This window comes from Peromyscus maniculatus, chromosome 4 (assembly GCF_049852395.1).
Source record: "Peromyscus maniculatus bairdii isolate BWxNUB_F1_BW_parent chromosome 4, HU_Pman_BW_mat_3.1, whole genome shotgun sequence".
Classification (NCBI taxonomy): Eukaryota; Metazoa; Chordata; class Mammalia; order Rodentia; family Cricetidae; genus Peromyscus; species Peromyscus maniculatus.
The window spans coordinates 45,805,000-45,821,752 of NC_134855.1; the positions used below are offsets into that span (position 1 = coordinate 45,805,000).

The 16,753-nt window shown below is 42.3% G+C and overlaps 1 protein-coding gene across 6 annotated transcripts in view; it reads right to left on the minus strand.

Moving 5' to 3' along the window:
• Nucleotides 1-1,208: 1,208 nt before the first annotated feature.
• The window catches only part of Stk39 (serine/threonine kinase 39), a 276,759-nt gene continuing 261,214 nt past the window's right edge, over nucleotides 1,209-16,753 (minus strand). For 3 of the 6 annotated variants that reach the window (XM_076569598.1, XM_076569595.1, XM_042275410.2), the window contains exons 17-19: nucleotides 13,525-13,589; nucleotides 2,665-2,740; nucleotides 1,209-2,458 (exon numbers count right to left, since the gene is read on the minus strand). In XM_076569598.1, the coding sequence (XP_076425713.1) occupies nucleotides 2,666-2,740; nucleotides 13,525-13,589 (140 nt within the window). In that variant the 3' untranslated portion in view covers nucleotides 1,209-2,458; nucleotide 2,665. Of the gene's footprint in view, nucleotides 2,741-13,524; nucleotides 13,590-16,753 lie in introns of all 6 variants that reach the window. The other 3 variants (XM_006972377.2, XM_076569597.1, XM_076569596.1) reach the window with 1 other exon arrangement.

The following is a 16,753-nucleotide window of genomic DNA, read 5'->3' on the forward strand; positions in this document are numbered from 1 at the left end:
TCATAGAGCCCTGTGAGACTTCCCATCTCTGTCAGGTTGTCAACTGGTGCTGGCATCGTTCTGGTCTGGTTTAGGTATCCATGTTGTTGAGATTTCATATGAGGAACTTCCCTGCCACACCTAGGAGGCACAATCTCACAGAAGACTCCCTGGCCTCCTGGCTCTGACAACCTTCCTGTCCTCTCTTCCAAGATGTTCCCCGAGACCTAGTTAATTACAGGAGCCATGTTGTAAGATATATCACTTGGAGCAAAGGAGCTCCCCACATTCAGTTCTTCTCTGCATTTTACCTAGTCGTGGCTTTCTGCAATGGTCACCTTCTGCAGCAAAAGGAAGCTTCTTTGGTGAGAGGAGAGGGCTACAGTAAGAGGTATAAGGATAAGTAAGTATTTAGAATGCAGACTGGAATTATATTGGTCTAGCAAAGTGGCAGGAATAGGTTTCTTCTCTAAGATTTATGACCTCACTAGCCATGTGTTGTGTATGATTTCCCACCCATTAAGCGGGCCTTGAGTACCCTTAGGGAGTGGTTGGTTTACTCGGAGAGGTGAGGGCCACTGTTGCACCTTTAGGGGTAGCTTGCCATGCTGGTGCTTGTTGTGGTTCATAGCTGTCACGGGGGCGGAGGGGGGGGGAGGACTAATGATTGACTTCCTCCCTTAGGTTGCATAGCACCTCCTGGCACTGTCAAGGCTAATCTCCAAAGAGGAGGATTTGAGGCTAATTCTAGGTCAAGGCCTCCGTATCCTATGTCCAAAGTGTGTGGAGTCTTCAGCAATAGGGACTTACCTTCAACGTCTGGGACTGCTCTTATTCCCAAGTTGTACGGAAAACTGTTAAGAATGTCTTCTTTAGGCTGGGAACCAGGATCAAGCATGCCCAGCATTGCAAGCATCTCTGTGAAGTGCCCCGTAAGTTACTTAACTACTCTGGACTGTCCTCAGTATTCCTAGCACTAATGTGAATGGGAAAGTAGTTGGAAGGACTTGTTCTCTTTTGTTCCTTGAAGCCCCAATAGTTTCAAATACTGTGAATGTTTCAGTTACCAGTAAAACCTGTGCTCTGTGACTGATGGCACAGACAGACACGCCATTCTTCCTGGGGGACACTTCTCATGAGTCAGCTTGTGAGGGCATCTGAGGGTGTTGAATTGCACTGCAGGGACTCTGAGGACAGGTGGAGGGGGAAGGGAAAGGAGGAGACACCACTGCACTGTGCAATACACTTTTATTTCCTTTTACCTTTGCAGTCATCTTTGAGTAATTGTGTAAACAACAGAATGGAATGGAATTACATTAAACTGTATGCAAATGGTTCTAGAACACCTTAACAATTATGACAAGGCAATTATAAATAACTTCTTTCCTTAGTAATATATATTTGCTTTTAAAGTACATTAAAGAGCTGCCGTATCTAGGGTTAGCTAGGAAAGAGCAATGGTACCATCCCGGGAGCCCACCTCCTCGAAGGTTTAGACTCCGAATTTGAAAATCCTAACGTTCACTAGGTTCATAATACATAGTCAAGCAGAAGGTTCTTGGGTTGGAAATATTTATTCTTGAATGTTTACAGCAATTTTACCTTTTGTCATTGCACAAAACCCTTTCTATTATTTTCACACCATCTGTGTATTCTGCAGAGTTTCAAGTAGAACTCAGATTCTGGTGCTGTCATGTTTATCACCTTAAAAATAACAAATCCCGTCACCTCAGGAGAGCCAAATCAGAGACAAGGGTGTAGTTAACAATCTAACAGAATGGCAATGTTTTTATAGTATTCTAAATGTTCGTATGAAGCAAAATTTAAGTATGCCACCTTATGGAGTGCAGGTTTTAGATCTGAGACTATTCCAGAGTAAAGCAGCCTCAGGCACATTCGTAATATGAAAGTTTGCAAGGCACCTCCCTCTCCCAAGAGACAACTGGATTGTGGACTGGATTTTAGGCAAACAAACCAAAAGAGCAAACATCCAAATTCTTAATTCAGTCATTTCAAAAATTAGAAGTTACAAATACTCCAAAGATAGACCTGAAATTTTGGTTTAAAGAACCAGAGATCAACTGCAGGAAGCATATGATGAAAACTGGTTCCCTCATCGCTAAGGTGTGGAAAGCATAAATATATGAAAAATAAAATTCACAGTCAGTTTTAAAACTAGAATTCAAGTTTGGCTAATAAATCTGAATTTTATAAGTATATTAATTTCTAAGTACAACATAAGAGAGGCAGTATTGTCAGATGTACAATTAAAGTATTAAACAGAAATACAATAGAAGGAGAAAAGGCTTCAGGTAGAAGATTCCTTTTGTTAGCAAGAGACAGGACCACCTGAGTGTGTTTCAGACTCCTCTCTTACGGGCTATCCAAATTGAGACTGCTAAGAATATTAAACAGCTTTCTGGAAAGAAGTCGGCAACCGTCGGGCAGCGGCACGTGCCTGTTCTCAGACTGTGGATTGCTGGAGAAGAAAGCAGAACTCAGAGTGCTCTAAGTTTGTAAAAAAGTATTTTTTTTTTTTATCCCACGTCATCGAAGCCAGCCTCTTCACAATCTTCTTATTTTGTTGGGAACTGGGAGTGAGGGGGAGGGGAGAAGGAGGCGGGGGTGGGGGGAGGGCTGGAAGAGGTGGGGCATGATAGATGAGGGTGACAGAGGGGGACATACATCAGCTCACACTCAGCTGAGCAAACCCGATCAGCTTCACTTCATCCGGAATCTCCGCCCCATCGCAGCCGGAAGCCTGAGGAGGAAGAAGAAACTGTCAGTGTCGGATTCAGAACCAGCGTGTGTGAGCGCAGATCCCCTCCAGGTCACCGGCTCCTCTTTAAGGAGAGACCCCCAGAACCGCGTCATCAAATGGCTGATTGCTGGGTGCCAAATGCTGTTAGAAATCTAGTCCTGATGCCTTCAAACGGCGGAGTTGTGGAGAGATCTGCTATCCATTATTACAGAACTGTGCCCACCTAGAGTTAAGGATGAAATTCACATTCTATCTGCCTCAGCCTCCTAAGTGGGAAGTCTTAGGTGCTTGGGAACATGCCTGTAAAAAGGTAAAGTGAGCCAGGCGGTGGTGGCGCACGCCTTTAATCCCAGCACTCGGGAGGCAGAGCCAGGCGGATCTCTGTGAGTTCGAGGCCAACCTGGGCTACCAAGTGAGTCCCAGGAAAGGCGCAAAGCTACACAGAGAAACCCTGTCTCAAAAAAAAACCAAAAAAAAAAAAAAAAAAAAAAAAAAAGGAAAAAAAGGGAAAGTGAGAGCCCCGCCCACCTCTCCCTGCCACTGTTTCCTGGCCACATGACCAGTGGTTCTGCTCTGCCATGTATTCTTGGTATGATAAGCTACCCCATCACAGACCCAGATCAATGAATGGGACTGACCAGTCATGGACTGGAACCTTCAAATCTGTTAGCAAAAGTAAACATTTTCTAACATAGTATTGTAACAGAATTCTTTCCTTCAGCCACATTTTATTCCTATTGTTTTAACACATCTTAGTTACCTTAAGTTAGCCCAAATCATAGTGTGTCAAAACTTTGTTTTTCTTAGTACATCAAGATCAGAAGATATTGAAAATAAGCCACTGTTTATTGGGGTTATTTCATTAGTCCTACTTTGCTATTTTCATCCCTATTCATTTCTTTTATCCATTCATGTACATGCATACACGTGTGTGCATGTGTACACACATACACACAACACACACACACACACAGTGGAAGGAGATCACTGTTTTTAAGTTTCTTCTTTACCTTATAATACATTGATCAGAACTGGAGATTACAGAAATGCTAAGGGGGAGGTGATGAATGATTAATTATCAAAGGGTCACATAAAAATTTCTAGGCTCAATTCATGCTAAATGATTTCAACTATTAATAGTTTCTTGTACCCCTTTGCAAATACCACCATTAACCTGCTAAGCATAGACTGTATATGTACAGTGTTCAAACAGTAGGTACATAGAACCTGCCTTTGTCAAATGTATCATTTTTCATTAATTAAGAACATAGTCAAAATATATTTTACATGCTTGAAGACATTATAGTAACTGTCTCTAACCTAACCTAACATTCAGTGTAAATTTTGCTGATATCATATCAGTGCCTTGAAGGGGGGTAAAACCAGGCAGTATTTACAGCAAATATTCTACGCTGTGCCTGTCCAATGACACCTCTAACTTTCCTTGACAGTTGAGCAACTCAGGGAAGACCAGTTTTCTGTCTGCTTCGCCTCACTTCCAACAAGGAAGGGCAGCCCAGCAGGCATTTCAGGGGACACTTCCTAGTGGCATTTGTCACATCAGCACGGAACCGCTCCCACCCCTTACTTTCTTGTTTTGTTGCAGCTGTCCCTTCTTCTGCTCTGACACGTTCCCTCTCTTTCCCTCTCTCTCGTGGGGCTCTTCCACATTTCACTGACTGGCAGCACAAACCATGGGTTTAGTAAGCAGATGAGTGACAGCAGCTGAGGAGAACCTGCTGCCACAGCTGGTGACAAAATGATCCAACTGGCTGGTGTCGAAGCCCGTCAAGAGCTTCAAAGCGACTTTAGAGATGGGACGAAAAGAACCGCGACATTTGATGTATTGAGGAGGAACTAAACCCAAACAGCAGCCACAATGGTCAAGCTGACTTGAAACAAAACACAGCCATGAAGTCCTACTCCGGGAGGGACAGTTTAGTAGCTGGCCCTTAGTTACTGCGGGCACACAGAGGGAGTCACCCCTGAAGTCTTCCCATGCTGTGCCCTGGCCTGGTGGACAGATGTGCTTGTTTCCTGGACAAAGCCCTTCCTTGGTTTCCTCTAAGACTCGGGCACCTTCAATGCAGCCCGCTGTCCCTAATCCATGCTATACTCAGCTTCCCTCACTCTTTCTCAGTCTACAGAGCACCAAGGAGACCAGGTACACATGGTCCAACACTCAGAGTCAAGGAACCAAGATCCTGCCAAGAAATAGTCTTCAAACCTTTAGGACTCAGAGTCACTATTTACTGTTAAAAGAGTTTAAAGACTCCAAAAACTACATCTATGTGGGATACTTTCCTTGCACTGTCTCAGAAATTAAAACTGAGAAAATTAAAAAGTTTGACATTATTAAAATATACTGTTTAAAATATTTCAAAGGAATCTCCGAGGCTATGTCTCAGTGGTACCTCACATACTTATCATGCATGCGGCTCTGAATTCAGGTCCCAAAATGTAAAAAATAAAATAAAATAAAATCTTACATTAAAACCATGTTTATTGTAGGTTATATTTATTATATTATCTTATAAATTAAAACACAGTTCTAAAGTACTTCCTTACTGACTCATTAAAACCAATAATGAACTTATTCCATGATAACATAAACATCTTCATGAAAAAAACAATGGCTTCCCACCACCTCCCACAAAGAATCAGCCACAACAACAAAACCCCGATAAGACTGACACGACTTTGCAAACTTCAACATTTTGCTCCGTGATGCCAGCTGGGTTCTCACACATACGTCTGCATTTATTCTACTAGTCTATGCTGCTCACGCTGAAGTACCCGAAGCCAAACCCAGCGTCACACAAACATATACTTAGAAAAGGGGAGTATTTTTGGAAGCTTTTCCAAATACTGTTTGCTAGAGTACCAAACTTTTCCCAGTGGTGATTCTGAAAGGTTAGCTACTGCATGGAAACCCAAACAAGAGCACCGAATGTTCAGTGCTACATTCCATTAAAATCCATCGGTCCCCTTTGCCCTTTGAGCGGATCTTTACCTGTGGATGATTTTTAAGCACCATCAGTTTTATAGATCTTCTAAAGGTTATTTCATTACACAATATAAATGCCATACAGTGTAAACAAATTGTATTCATGCATATGGCCCACCAGCAATCTCATCCGAAAAATCTCAAAGTACTGGGGGGCTGCCATAGAATGGTAGATATAAGTTTTCCAACATTCCATTTCCATTTGAAAATTCCAATTTATTACTGACAACAAATATTGTCAGGTTTTAAAGTGTCAATCTTACTTTTCTCATTAAAAAAAAAGTCTGCTGAATCTGATAACAATAGTTGTCAGTTTGTTTTATTAAAAACGGTTTCTTGTGGGTGGGAGGGTATGGAGAGTCTTAGCTGACAAGAATCTATTCATGAGGGCTTTTCCCAAAGCCTCTCACTGTACTTCCATTGCATATCAAAGAAATGATTCGTCCTCATTTTATTACGCAGAATATTAAATGGACATGTCCTCAAGTTGAAATTTAATACAACTAGAATTGTTCCCTGCCTCATTAGGAATAGTCTTAAGTAAAACTGACTTGACTTTTTACAGGGATGGGATGTAGCTAGAAGTCTGGACTGAAGTTTCTGCCTTGATTTATGGCAACATTGTAAGATTTGTACCTATCATGACTTTTGTACCATGATCAATACAGTGGAAAAGGCAATGCAATGCTATCTTAGTAGTAACTGAAAAACGTTATGACATCCAGAATCCTCTTGAAGGGTCATGGGGAACCTCAGAGGCCCATGACCTACCTATACTTTGTGTATCCCAGCTTCGAAAAGAAGTTGAAAGAACTAATGGGATTCTATAAAATTAATTTTTGCACAGCAAGCAATTACCAGATTGAAGAGACATCACATAGAACGGGAAGAAAGGTAAACTTCTAATTAGACATGGGTTCATACACGGAATATACAAACAACTGCAAAAGTTAAACAGCAAAGCCTCAAATCATTCAATGAATAAATGGGTTAATGAACTAACTAGATAGTTTTCAAAAGAAGAAATCCTAAGTCAATACATATTTGAAAAGGTGTTGGGCATCCTTAAGCATTAAGGAAATGCTAGTTAAAACTGCTCTGCGATTTTATCTTACCACAGTTAGCATGGCCATCATCAAGGAAACCAACACCAGCAAGTGTGGGTAAGAATACAGGGAAGGAACAACCCTTTTGCACTGGGATGAAAACTTGTATAGACACTGCAGAAATCAGTACCTGGGGTGGGAGTGGGTCTTTGAGTTATTTTTCTATTGCTGGGACAAAACACCATGACCAAGAAGCCAACTTATGTAAACAGCATTGAATTGGGCTTATAATTTCAGAGGGTTAGAGACCATAATAGCAGGACAAAAAAAGACATGGTATCAGGAACAGCTGAAAGCTTGCTTCTTGATCAACAATCAAGAGGCAAAGAGAACATACTAGAAATGATGTATGTTTTTAAAGCTTTTAAAGCCCATCCCCATGACATACTTCCACCAACAAGGTTATACCACTTAATTTTCTGCAAATACTTCTACCAACTGGGGGCCAATCATTCAAATATATGTGCCTTATAATTAGTATATGACCCAGCTATAATACTCCTGGTAGATACCAAATGACTGTAAGTCAACATACCACAGAGATACTTGCACATCTAAATTAATGGATACTTTATTCACAATAGCCAGTTTCAGAAAGATACATTTTCTCTTGCATGCAGTGTGTATGTATGTATGTATGTATGTATATAATATACATATATACACATATATATTATATGCACACACATATATATTCATACCCACACACAATGTAGTGGGAGAGAATGCCAGACAGATAAAGACACAAATATGAAACCAAAACAGGGAAAAATGGGAGGGTAAAGAGAAAGGCAGAGAGCACTGAGGGAAGATGATTAATTAAAAAAAAAACTGTACTGATATATGTGTATGAGATATTATAGTGAAACCTATTACTTTGTATGTTAACTTAAAGAAAGAAGTTAGAACATGTTACCCCAGAATATCAAGCTCTGGCATGTAGGCTACTGTAAGTTAAAGACACTCTTTGTCTCAATTAGGGTTTCTATTGCTGCAATGAAAACACCATGGCCAAAAAGCAAGCTGAGGAGTAAAGGGCTTATTTGGTTTACACTCCCACATTATAGTCCAATGTGGGACATGGACTATAGACATGAACCTAGCCAGTACACTATTAAAGACAAATATGGGAAAATGAGTAAAGCCAGCCTGTTCTACATAGATCATTCCAGGCCAGCTAGGGCTATACAGTGAGGCCTTGCCTTAAAAAAAAAAAAAAAAAAAAAAAAGACAACAGTAGGTACAGAAAATGCACTCTGACCTTCATCAAACAATAGCTAAAAGTCATTAGTGGAAAGTGTTTTCCCTGTACCTGGAAGAAACAACATAGGTAGAAACTGAAGGTAAGAGAAATCTGTACAGACCAATCTTGTTAAGTAAGTCTGCATTCCATCTGAACACTGCAAATGCTTCCACAGAAAGGGTAAGAGTGATTAAAAAACAAATCTAACCAAAATTCTACTCCTAGGTGTGTAAGTTCTGACACAAAAACGCAAGAACCATGATGATCCAAGGCAATGTGACTTTTCTAAACATTAGGATTTCCATAGTAATGGCTTCTGAAGTAAGTGAATGGAATCTGAGACAAAGGATTCAAAAGAAGGATTAAACACACACACACACACACACACACACACACACAATTTGACCACACATACATATTAAACATACATATGCTCATAAAAGAGGAATAAGTCAACTGAATGAAACAAAAAGTCAGTATAGGGTAGTTAAATGGAAGTCTATAAAGAGATAGAAATACTAACAGTAAAAAACAAAACAAAAAACCATGAACTACAGGAAGTGAAAAGTTCAGTATGTCAAATGCAAATCTCAGTGAAGAACTCACCAACAGAATAGAGCAATAAGACAGAACACTGGGGTTTGGTGATAGGGTCGAGGAGCTAGGGCATTTATACAGTATCAAGTATAAGTTAGTAATAAAGCATGAATAGACCATGTAAGATCTACACTCCTACCCACAACCCCACCATTAATTATGCTTGCCCATGCCCCTTGCCTTGTCAAGTTTTTAAATACTTTTTTCGCTTTTTGTCCAAGCTTCTGTTCAACTCTAATGACTACTTTGGATATTCATTTCCTGATGAAAGTTCCTGCATCTTGTAAAATTTCAATTTGTATGCCTTTCTCTTTTATCTCTTTATTCATTAATTTAATTATTTATCTCTTCATCCTTCTTTAAAAAAGCAAAACAACTCTGCATCTTGTTATGTACCCCACTCTGGGTTGTTTTTGTTGTTGTTGTTTTGTTTGTTTGTTTGTTTGTTTGCTTGTTTTGAGACAGAGTCCCTCAGTGTAGCTTTGGAGCCTGTTCTAGAACTCACTTTGTAGACCAGGCTAGCCTCGAACTCATAGAAATCCTCCTGCCTCTGCCTCCCAAGTGCTGGGATTAAAGGCACGCGCCACCACCGCCCGGCTCCCACTCTGGTCTTAACCTCACAGCTCTCCTGACTACCTCTAGGCTCTGGAATTTTAAGCATGTGCTACCACACTCTTGGCCTATCAAATTTCATTCTCAGGATTAACCAAAAAGGAAAATATAAATTTGGCTTCTCATACAAAAGAAAAAAAAATACGCAAATTCTCAGGGACTTTGCACAGCAGTGTATAATACCATGGGGGTTACCATTCAAGCCTATAGTCAGATTCCTAATACTTTCTCCCTAACCCTTCCTTCCAGGTTGCAGGAACTGCCTGGGCCTGTACAGGAGATGAAGATATGATAGCTCAGCACCAACCTTCTTCCCTAAAGGTAGATATGTTTGGGAATCAGTGGGAGAGTTTGAAAACATACCAAAGCCCATTTCTTCTCCATGGGTGGTGATTCAACCGGCCTGGGTATAGTTTGGGGATGCTCTGAGCTCCAGGGAGATTATAGAGACATGGTGTTTGAGGGCCATGCTTTACTCCAGTGCTTCCTGGAGTACGAAGCTCCACATTTCCCATGAAGCCTTGGTCCTCAAACTTCAACCTCAGAATTTCCAGTTCTCATTTGGACAGCTAAACAGACCCCTGTGACTCATATCCCATCTGGCCCAGTGCCCTGAAATAATGGGCCTGAAATAATGCCCTGGCATTTCCATTTCTACATGTTTCTAGGCAATTGTGTGGCCTCTGCCTGGCCCACATGTAGACAGCCTCTGCTTTAGACAGAACAAGAATCGGAGGCTGCCAAATGGAGCTTCTGAACAGGCTGAGTCCCTTAGATCTCAATCTTGTCCTCCTGCAATAAGGGAAAGCTCAAAACTCAGGAGTTTTGCCTGTTTCTGTCTTCACTTTAGTCATGTTTCAGGAAATGATGTAGTCAAGCATCCTCCAAGTAGACCTAAGCTGAGGGCCTCTAGAAATAAGCCCCTTAGTTATTAATCATCAAAACGTTTATGAGATCTCTATCTGCGATGTACATAATGTTATTACATTTCAGCAACTAAAATCTGTAATGCTCATGTAAATGGGTGCCAACTGGATGTTAATTATATGCACTCCAATTTATATTTTTTCAAAGGCAAATTATACATATCTTATTTCACATTTTCACTAATGCAATTTTTTAAATTCCACATTGAAAGCAGCAAAATTCACCTACATTATGAAACTGTGGGGTGGCTAATTAAAAGAAATAACAATGCTAAAGGCGTGTGGCAGTGTCGAACTCAAGGTCACAGGATACTGAGGCTGAAATGGCCTCCTGGCTGAAACACTTCCTTAAAAGCAGAGAAGCAGCTGATCCCTACCAAGCCCAGGCCATGGCAACAGGGAAACCATACCTGTCAGAGATTAAAGGTCTTACTGGGCAAAAGCAAATCCAAATTCCTTAATTCCTTTATATTGATGAGATGAGGGTCATTTTTATTTATTTAATATATTTATTTATTTTTATGAGACCAGAGTCTTACTCTAGTCCCGTCTCACCTTGAACTTGCAGAGGCCTGCCTGCCTGTACCTCCCGTGTGCTGGGGTAAAAGGCAGGCACCAACCTTGGCATTCATATGTCTGGTTTCTTAAGTGATTAGAAACACAAGGTGAGGTGGACCAAGTGGCAGCGGCAGTCAAGTGGCAATTGATGAATCTATGGGAAGAACGCTTCCCAGCTGTGGCAGAACAGCAGCATCACTAAGTGACGCCCTCCAAGTTCTAAAAGCCTGGAACAAAGCCTAGTGCACCAGCCACTAAAGCAGAGAGCCTGGTCAATGACCTGGGCACTGGGATTTTTTTTTTTTTAAGAGCCCCTACAGGCCCAAACGTGAAACAATAGTTCAGCGAGGGAGAGAAACACAGTGGGAAGCCCTCCCTACTCTCCAGGCAACTTCCAGACCCCTGACATTCTCCTCAGGATCGGAATCATGGTAAACAGCTGAGAGAGGGAAGGACCTGGAGCCACACAGCAGCAGCTTATGAGGAATACCTCTGCCAAAACGCTTTGATCTTTTATTCTTCAGCTATAACCAAATTGACCAGTGAAAGCCAATGCATCTGAGTCCTTGAGTTTCATCTGGCTGCCTGTGGTTCAACTTAGCTCTGTGGAGTGTGTCTTAACCTGGTTGGCTGCTGATAAAAACAAAGAAACCTCTCAGGCTTTAACAAGAACTGGACAGAGAGTGAAGACTGGAACAGAAGGTCATTCTTGAGACTGGTTTATTTAGCATGTCTAACCACCACTGGATGAAACACTATCACTTTCCAGTTCTTGAGAACAGCCACACTACTGCCTGTCTAGCTGAGGCAGGGGACTTACTTCCAGGACTCTACTGCCCTGTGCGGCATTGCTCAGCCTTTAAGGTACAGAGGAGATCCCATCTCAAGCAAAGTAAATCCAGACATACAAAAGAAGAATCTGCAAAGGAATCCACAAAAGCACAGGCTTGGGGCTGCCTCTGAAAGAGAGCAGGGTATTTTAAGTATGGGTTCTGAGCTGGACCGGAGTTGAATTTGCAGCGTCTACCGTGTGATCCTGGACGAGGTGACTCCACCAGGCCTCAGACTTCCAAGAGGGAAGGGGTCCGGCCAGCAGAGGGGAAGTGCAGCAGGGTGTACAGGGCAGAGGGTCAGAGAAGGCTTTTGCATCCTGACCAGGGATGAGGGCTTGAGACAGGATGACAGAGGGGAGCCACTCACGTCTTGACAGCACTTTGGAAATGCAGAAAGGTTACTCTGGCACACAAAGCTGGGCACCGAGAGACTGCTGTGGGGAAGACAGGCCTAGGAAGCAGAGCAGTGTCTCAGAATGAGGTGCTAAGCACAGAAGAGAAAATCGAGAGATAGTCCAGGAAACCTAAAAGCTAATCAGAGGGAGAGATGGGAGAGTGCTGTTGTCCCCACGATTCTCAAGAAGAACAACTCTCCTGAGAGGATGTTGTCGCTGCTGTTTTATAGGAAGTAAATTCACACATGCTGGGGATGGATCAGCATGAGGGTTTCTCTGTCCAGACATCCAAAATGAGGAAACTGTTCTTCCGACGGGGCCTCCTCCCAGTAAAAGATATTTACACGGGTTTGAAATGCTGACGCAGGGTACCAGTTTCTCAACACAGGCTCCCATATAACTAAGACAAGTGCACCAAATGGCAGGTGGATTTCACACATGGCAGAGGTGAGGTAGCAGGCAGCCCTGAAGGTAAGTTCTGTGTCCTGTAGTGCTCTACACTGAATAAAATGTTCTATTATTACCAGATGTATTCTGTGAACACCCCTGTATTTTTGTTTGGTCACACATTCTAACATCCTAGCTTTCTGAAATGAGATGAGAAGCAAGACATGGGAAATTCATTGACACCAGGCTGGCATTCACTGTGCTTATTCACGGAGCAGCTGTGGCCACACGAACGTTCCAGTTGATTTTCTCAAGGAACAACAAAGAGACGGCCCTTCAGTATTACTTGTGCATGGTCACGGGTCGGTCCTCCAGATCTTAAACTGCTGTGGTATTCTGGCTGGCCCTTGATAAGATTAACTTATGTCTTAAAGTGAGTCATTTATTCTGCCTTAATATGCTGCTTGCTAAAATTTCTTGGGAGAGTATCAGTCTTGAAGATCGAGACATAAGACTCTGGCTTCATTCACAGTCACCCAGAACTCTCACTGTTCCGTCGCCTGCAGCCACCTGTACTTAGATTTAAAATGGGCTACTGTGAGGACATCTATTCTCTGCAAAAATGTGGTGGCATGACTTCAGTCGGGGTGTGTGTGTGTGAAATGCTGTATCTTTGCTCACTAGTCTTCAGTGGGCTGTTCTGCCATGTTTCCAATTAGCTGAACTGTTTACACAACGATCAGCCTCTATTCTAGAGGTTAGAACTCAGAAAAGCTTCGGTAAGACTGCTGCTTTGAATTCAGTTTAATTTTGTCTGCATGGTCAAGGTGCAATGCAAAGAGGTTCTGGAGCAAAATGGTACCCACAGGTTTTGAGGGTCTCAAAGCGCCACTCACAGACAAAGGTATGATGAGCAAAGAACAACCTACACTCACAAAGGAAGAGTTTCCAGTCATGATCAGAAAAACATTCCCAATGTGGCAGGAGCAACAAATGAATACAAAATGTTATTCTCCCCAAGTCTAGCAAGAGCAAAACTATATGCATGAAATAATGTGATTGTTCTTCACGGGTATCAGCATGACAAAAACATTACTTCCGTTTCCTCCTTCCCACTTACCAACTTAAATGTCAATGTTTTTAAAGCTTTGGGGTCATCTACAATCTTCTGTAAATTAGCAGCCACTGTAAAATATAAACACAGAGAAACAGTGTCCAAGTTATTTCCAATAACTCTGGATTTTCACATCAATGATTTGGAAAATTTGACTAATGATGCAATAAACTGCAAAATCATTTCTTTCACAGGCATTACAAAGTCCATATAAATGACCAGATTACTTTCACACAGATATTTTCTAAAACCATTTCTATCATTTCTGTCAACTCCTGTCTATGTGCATCTGGATTAATCACTTGTACATCAACCCTGCATTTTCTATCATAAAATTTGAAATTACTTTCTAATGGAAAGTAAAGATGAGAGCAGCTCCTGAGTCTCAACTGGTTGGTTTTTCTAGAAACTCATTACGGAGAAAATGATTAGCCAGGAGGGGGCAGTGCAAAAGAGGAAAGGGCTGTTACAAACTTCCCTGGGAAATAACCAGTCAGCATGCTGGAACTCTTGGCCTATACATTCACTCAATGCTCTGCACCCGTTTTTATCATGCAACACAATACAGCAGACAACCTTTACAGCTCAGGCAGGCCGTTATGCTTTCAGGCCCCAGCGACCTGTCTCTATATGGTGACGTGTCACCTTGAACAATACACCTGAGTCGGTGGGCCAGGGTCAACGCGCGGAGGCTGCCAGTGCAGAGCTCCGCACTGAGGAGCTAGTCCCAGGGTCAATGGACCCATCAGAGGTTGGCCCTGGTCTCTGTGCGCTCTGGTGTATCTGGGGCTGTAGTACAGAAGGCAGACTTTTCCCGGCTGCCCTTCTAACTTGAGGTACTCCTTATGAGCAGAATTAGCAAAGAACGAAGAGGATGAAAATGGAAAGCTACTTTTTTACATCCACACTTCAAGGATAAATTGAGAGTCAAGTTGGAGCCAAGGGAAATAGGTTCCTACTAGATCAAAAACTAAGACAACGGGGCTGTGGGGGGTGGTGGTGGTGGTGTGGTGGTGGTGGTGGTGGTGGTGGGTGGTGCTGTTTGTCATTTTTATGTTGTCAGAAAAAGCTGATTCGGGTTTTTTTCTGAATTTTTTGAGATTTGAGACTTTGAGAAGACAGAAGTACACTATGAGTTTCAAGTAGAGAGAGGAAGGAAATATGTGAAAATTTTGTTTTCCTTTATGGTTGACAGGAATTAACCTAGATATGAGGATTTTCTGCAGATTTACTTCATTTAATCGGTTAGTTGTAAAGGAGGGCAAAATGAAAATTACAGGCTTGATATGGCCTATTTTTTCTTTATAAATCACAATTATAAGCATAATTTTATATGCATTTATTGCCCTCTCACCTAGTTGCATTCTGAGCAATCTGAAAGGTTTCATTTTTACCCACGCCCACTCCCTCCTTCTCATCTCTTCTTTTCTTCTGTCAGCACAGGCGATCGGACACAAGTACACACCTATTGATCACAGCCCAGGCCACTGACGCCCATGATGCTGGCCTCCCTGAGCTTCATGAATAGACTCGAGATACTAAAATCATCAGTAATTTGTGTAAGAAATACTGGCTCCCAGAGTGAGATTTCCAGCGAGGAGAGAGACACTGCCTACCAAAGAAAGCCAGCATTCACTATGTCAGGACACTCTGACTATACGCAAATTGCAGAAGGGGAAGACAGCGCTTGTGTTTTTAAGACATAAAAACGTTCTAATAGCCCCACTGATTCGAGCTGACTTCACGAGTGGCTGTAAAGTTGTCACATGAATTTTCGTCCTTTCATTGGGCTCTCTTGGCTAATGTGGCTGATTTACTGCTTTGTTCTGGGTCATCTATTTCTAGGTTGCTGTCTAACGTTCAGCCAGACACACTGCTCTGTCCCGCACGAATTCATAGCCCTCCCGGGTACAAACATGTGCACAAGGGCCCACTTCTAGGGAAGTGGCCAGCAGCTTGTATACCCACTCAAAAGCAGGCATTGGCTGCCGGCATCTGAAACAATCACCTTAGGACCTGGGCTCCCCAAGTGTGGATCCCATTCCTCTGGGACATTAGAAATTCAAATTCTGTCTTTGGCTCAGAGCAAAAATAGCAAAACTGGCCACTTACCTGATTACTTAACCCAGCTGCTAGGCTTATTTTCAATTTAGTTGATTCTAATTTGTTGTAAAGTGCTATAAAACACCTTCATTTAACTGACATCACGGAAAATTCAGGGTGATGCTAATTTCTCTTCCAGCAGCAATACTCATTAAAAAGATGGGTGCCACTGCTTTCTCCCTTCTCCTGCCTGTGCACCTGGATTTCAAAAATAAAAACGCTCCTTACCTGGAACGTGAGCGGGGAAGGAAGTGCTGGCTGGGCTGTCTGTGACTCTAGGCTTCTCGCCCATGTCAGAGAACAGTGAAGCTGCTGTGCTAAGGGACTCGAGAGTTTCCCAAAGCCTTGCTTCCAACGCCCATTGCCTTGGCCAAGAACTGAACTTAAGCCCCTCTAGACTTCCTAAAATAAAACTCAGGTCTTTCGCTTCAATGCAAACCATTCTCTTCTTTGAATTCGCCTCCTAGTTCCTCGCCAGGCCACTGAACTCGGTCCCAAGAACTTCCTCATGCTCGGGGGAAGCAGGGACACGGTGAGACCCAAGGGCTCTACCTCTTAAGCCTCCCTCCCTGTTTTCCCTTGCTTCACATGTCAGGCTGGGTGGTCCGTCGGGACTAAATTTGTATTTCCATTTCTTTTTATAACATGTAGCATATACAGCAAGCACTGTGACTTATGAAGCTGTAATAACATCATTAATGGCCCACATGGAGAGTATGCTCATTACCTCCCTGGATCTAAACAGAGAAGGCAATAAGACCGTCTGGGCAATCTGTCAGTATCCAGGTGGCCAAGTACATACTTCTTTGGCAAATGAAGCCAGGTCTTCTCCAGACAGTTTTCTCTATGAATGCCTTGTGTTCCTCAAATCCTCCATATTTTCATAGCTAAAGAATTAATGGTGATTTAAGGACTATTTATAGCCTGTGATTATATTCTGAGTAATTAGTCAAGAGGTACACTTCTCTCCTGGGGTAATAGATCATTTGATAACAATCTCATACAATGCTGAAGTTTCTATGATGGTGAGTTAGTTTAACTTGACCTAGTACTAAGAAAAAGCTTTAGGGAAAGAGGGCCAGTGATCACTGAGTCTGAAGGAAGGCCACAAGTAAGACTTAAGATAAGACAA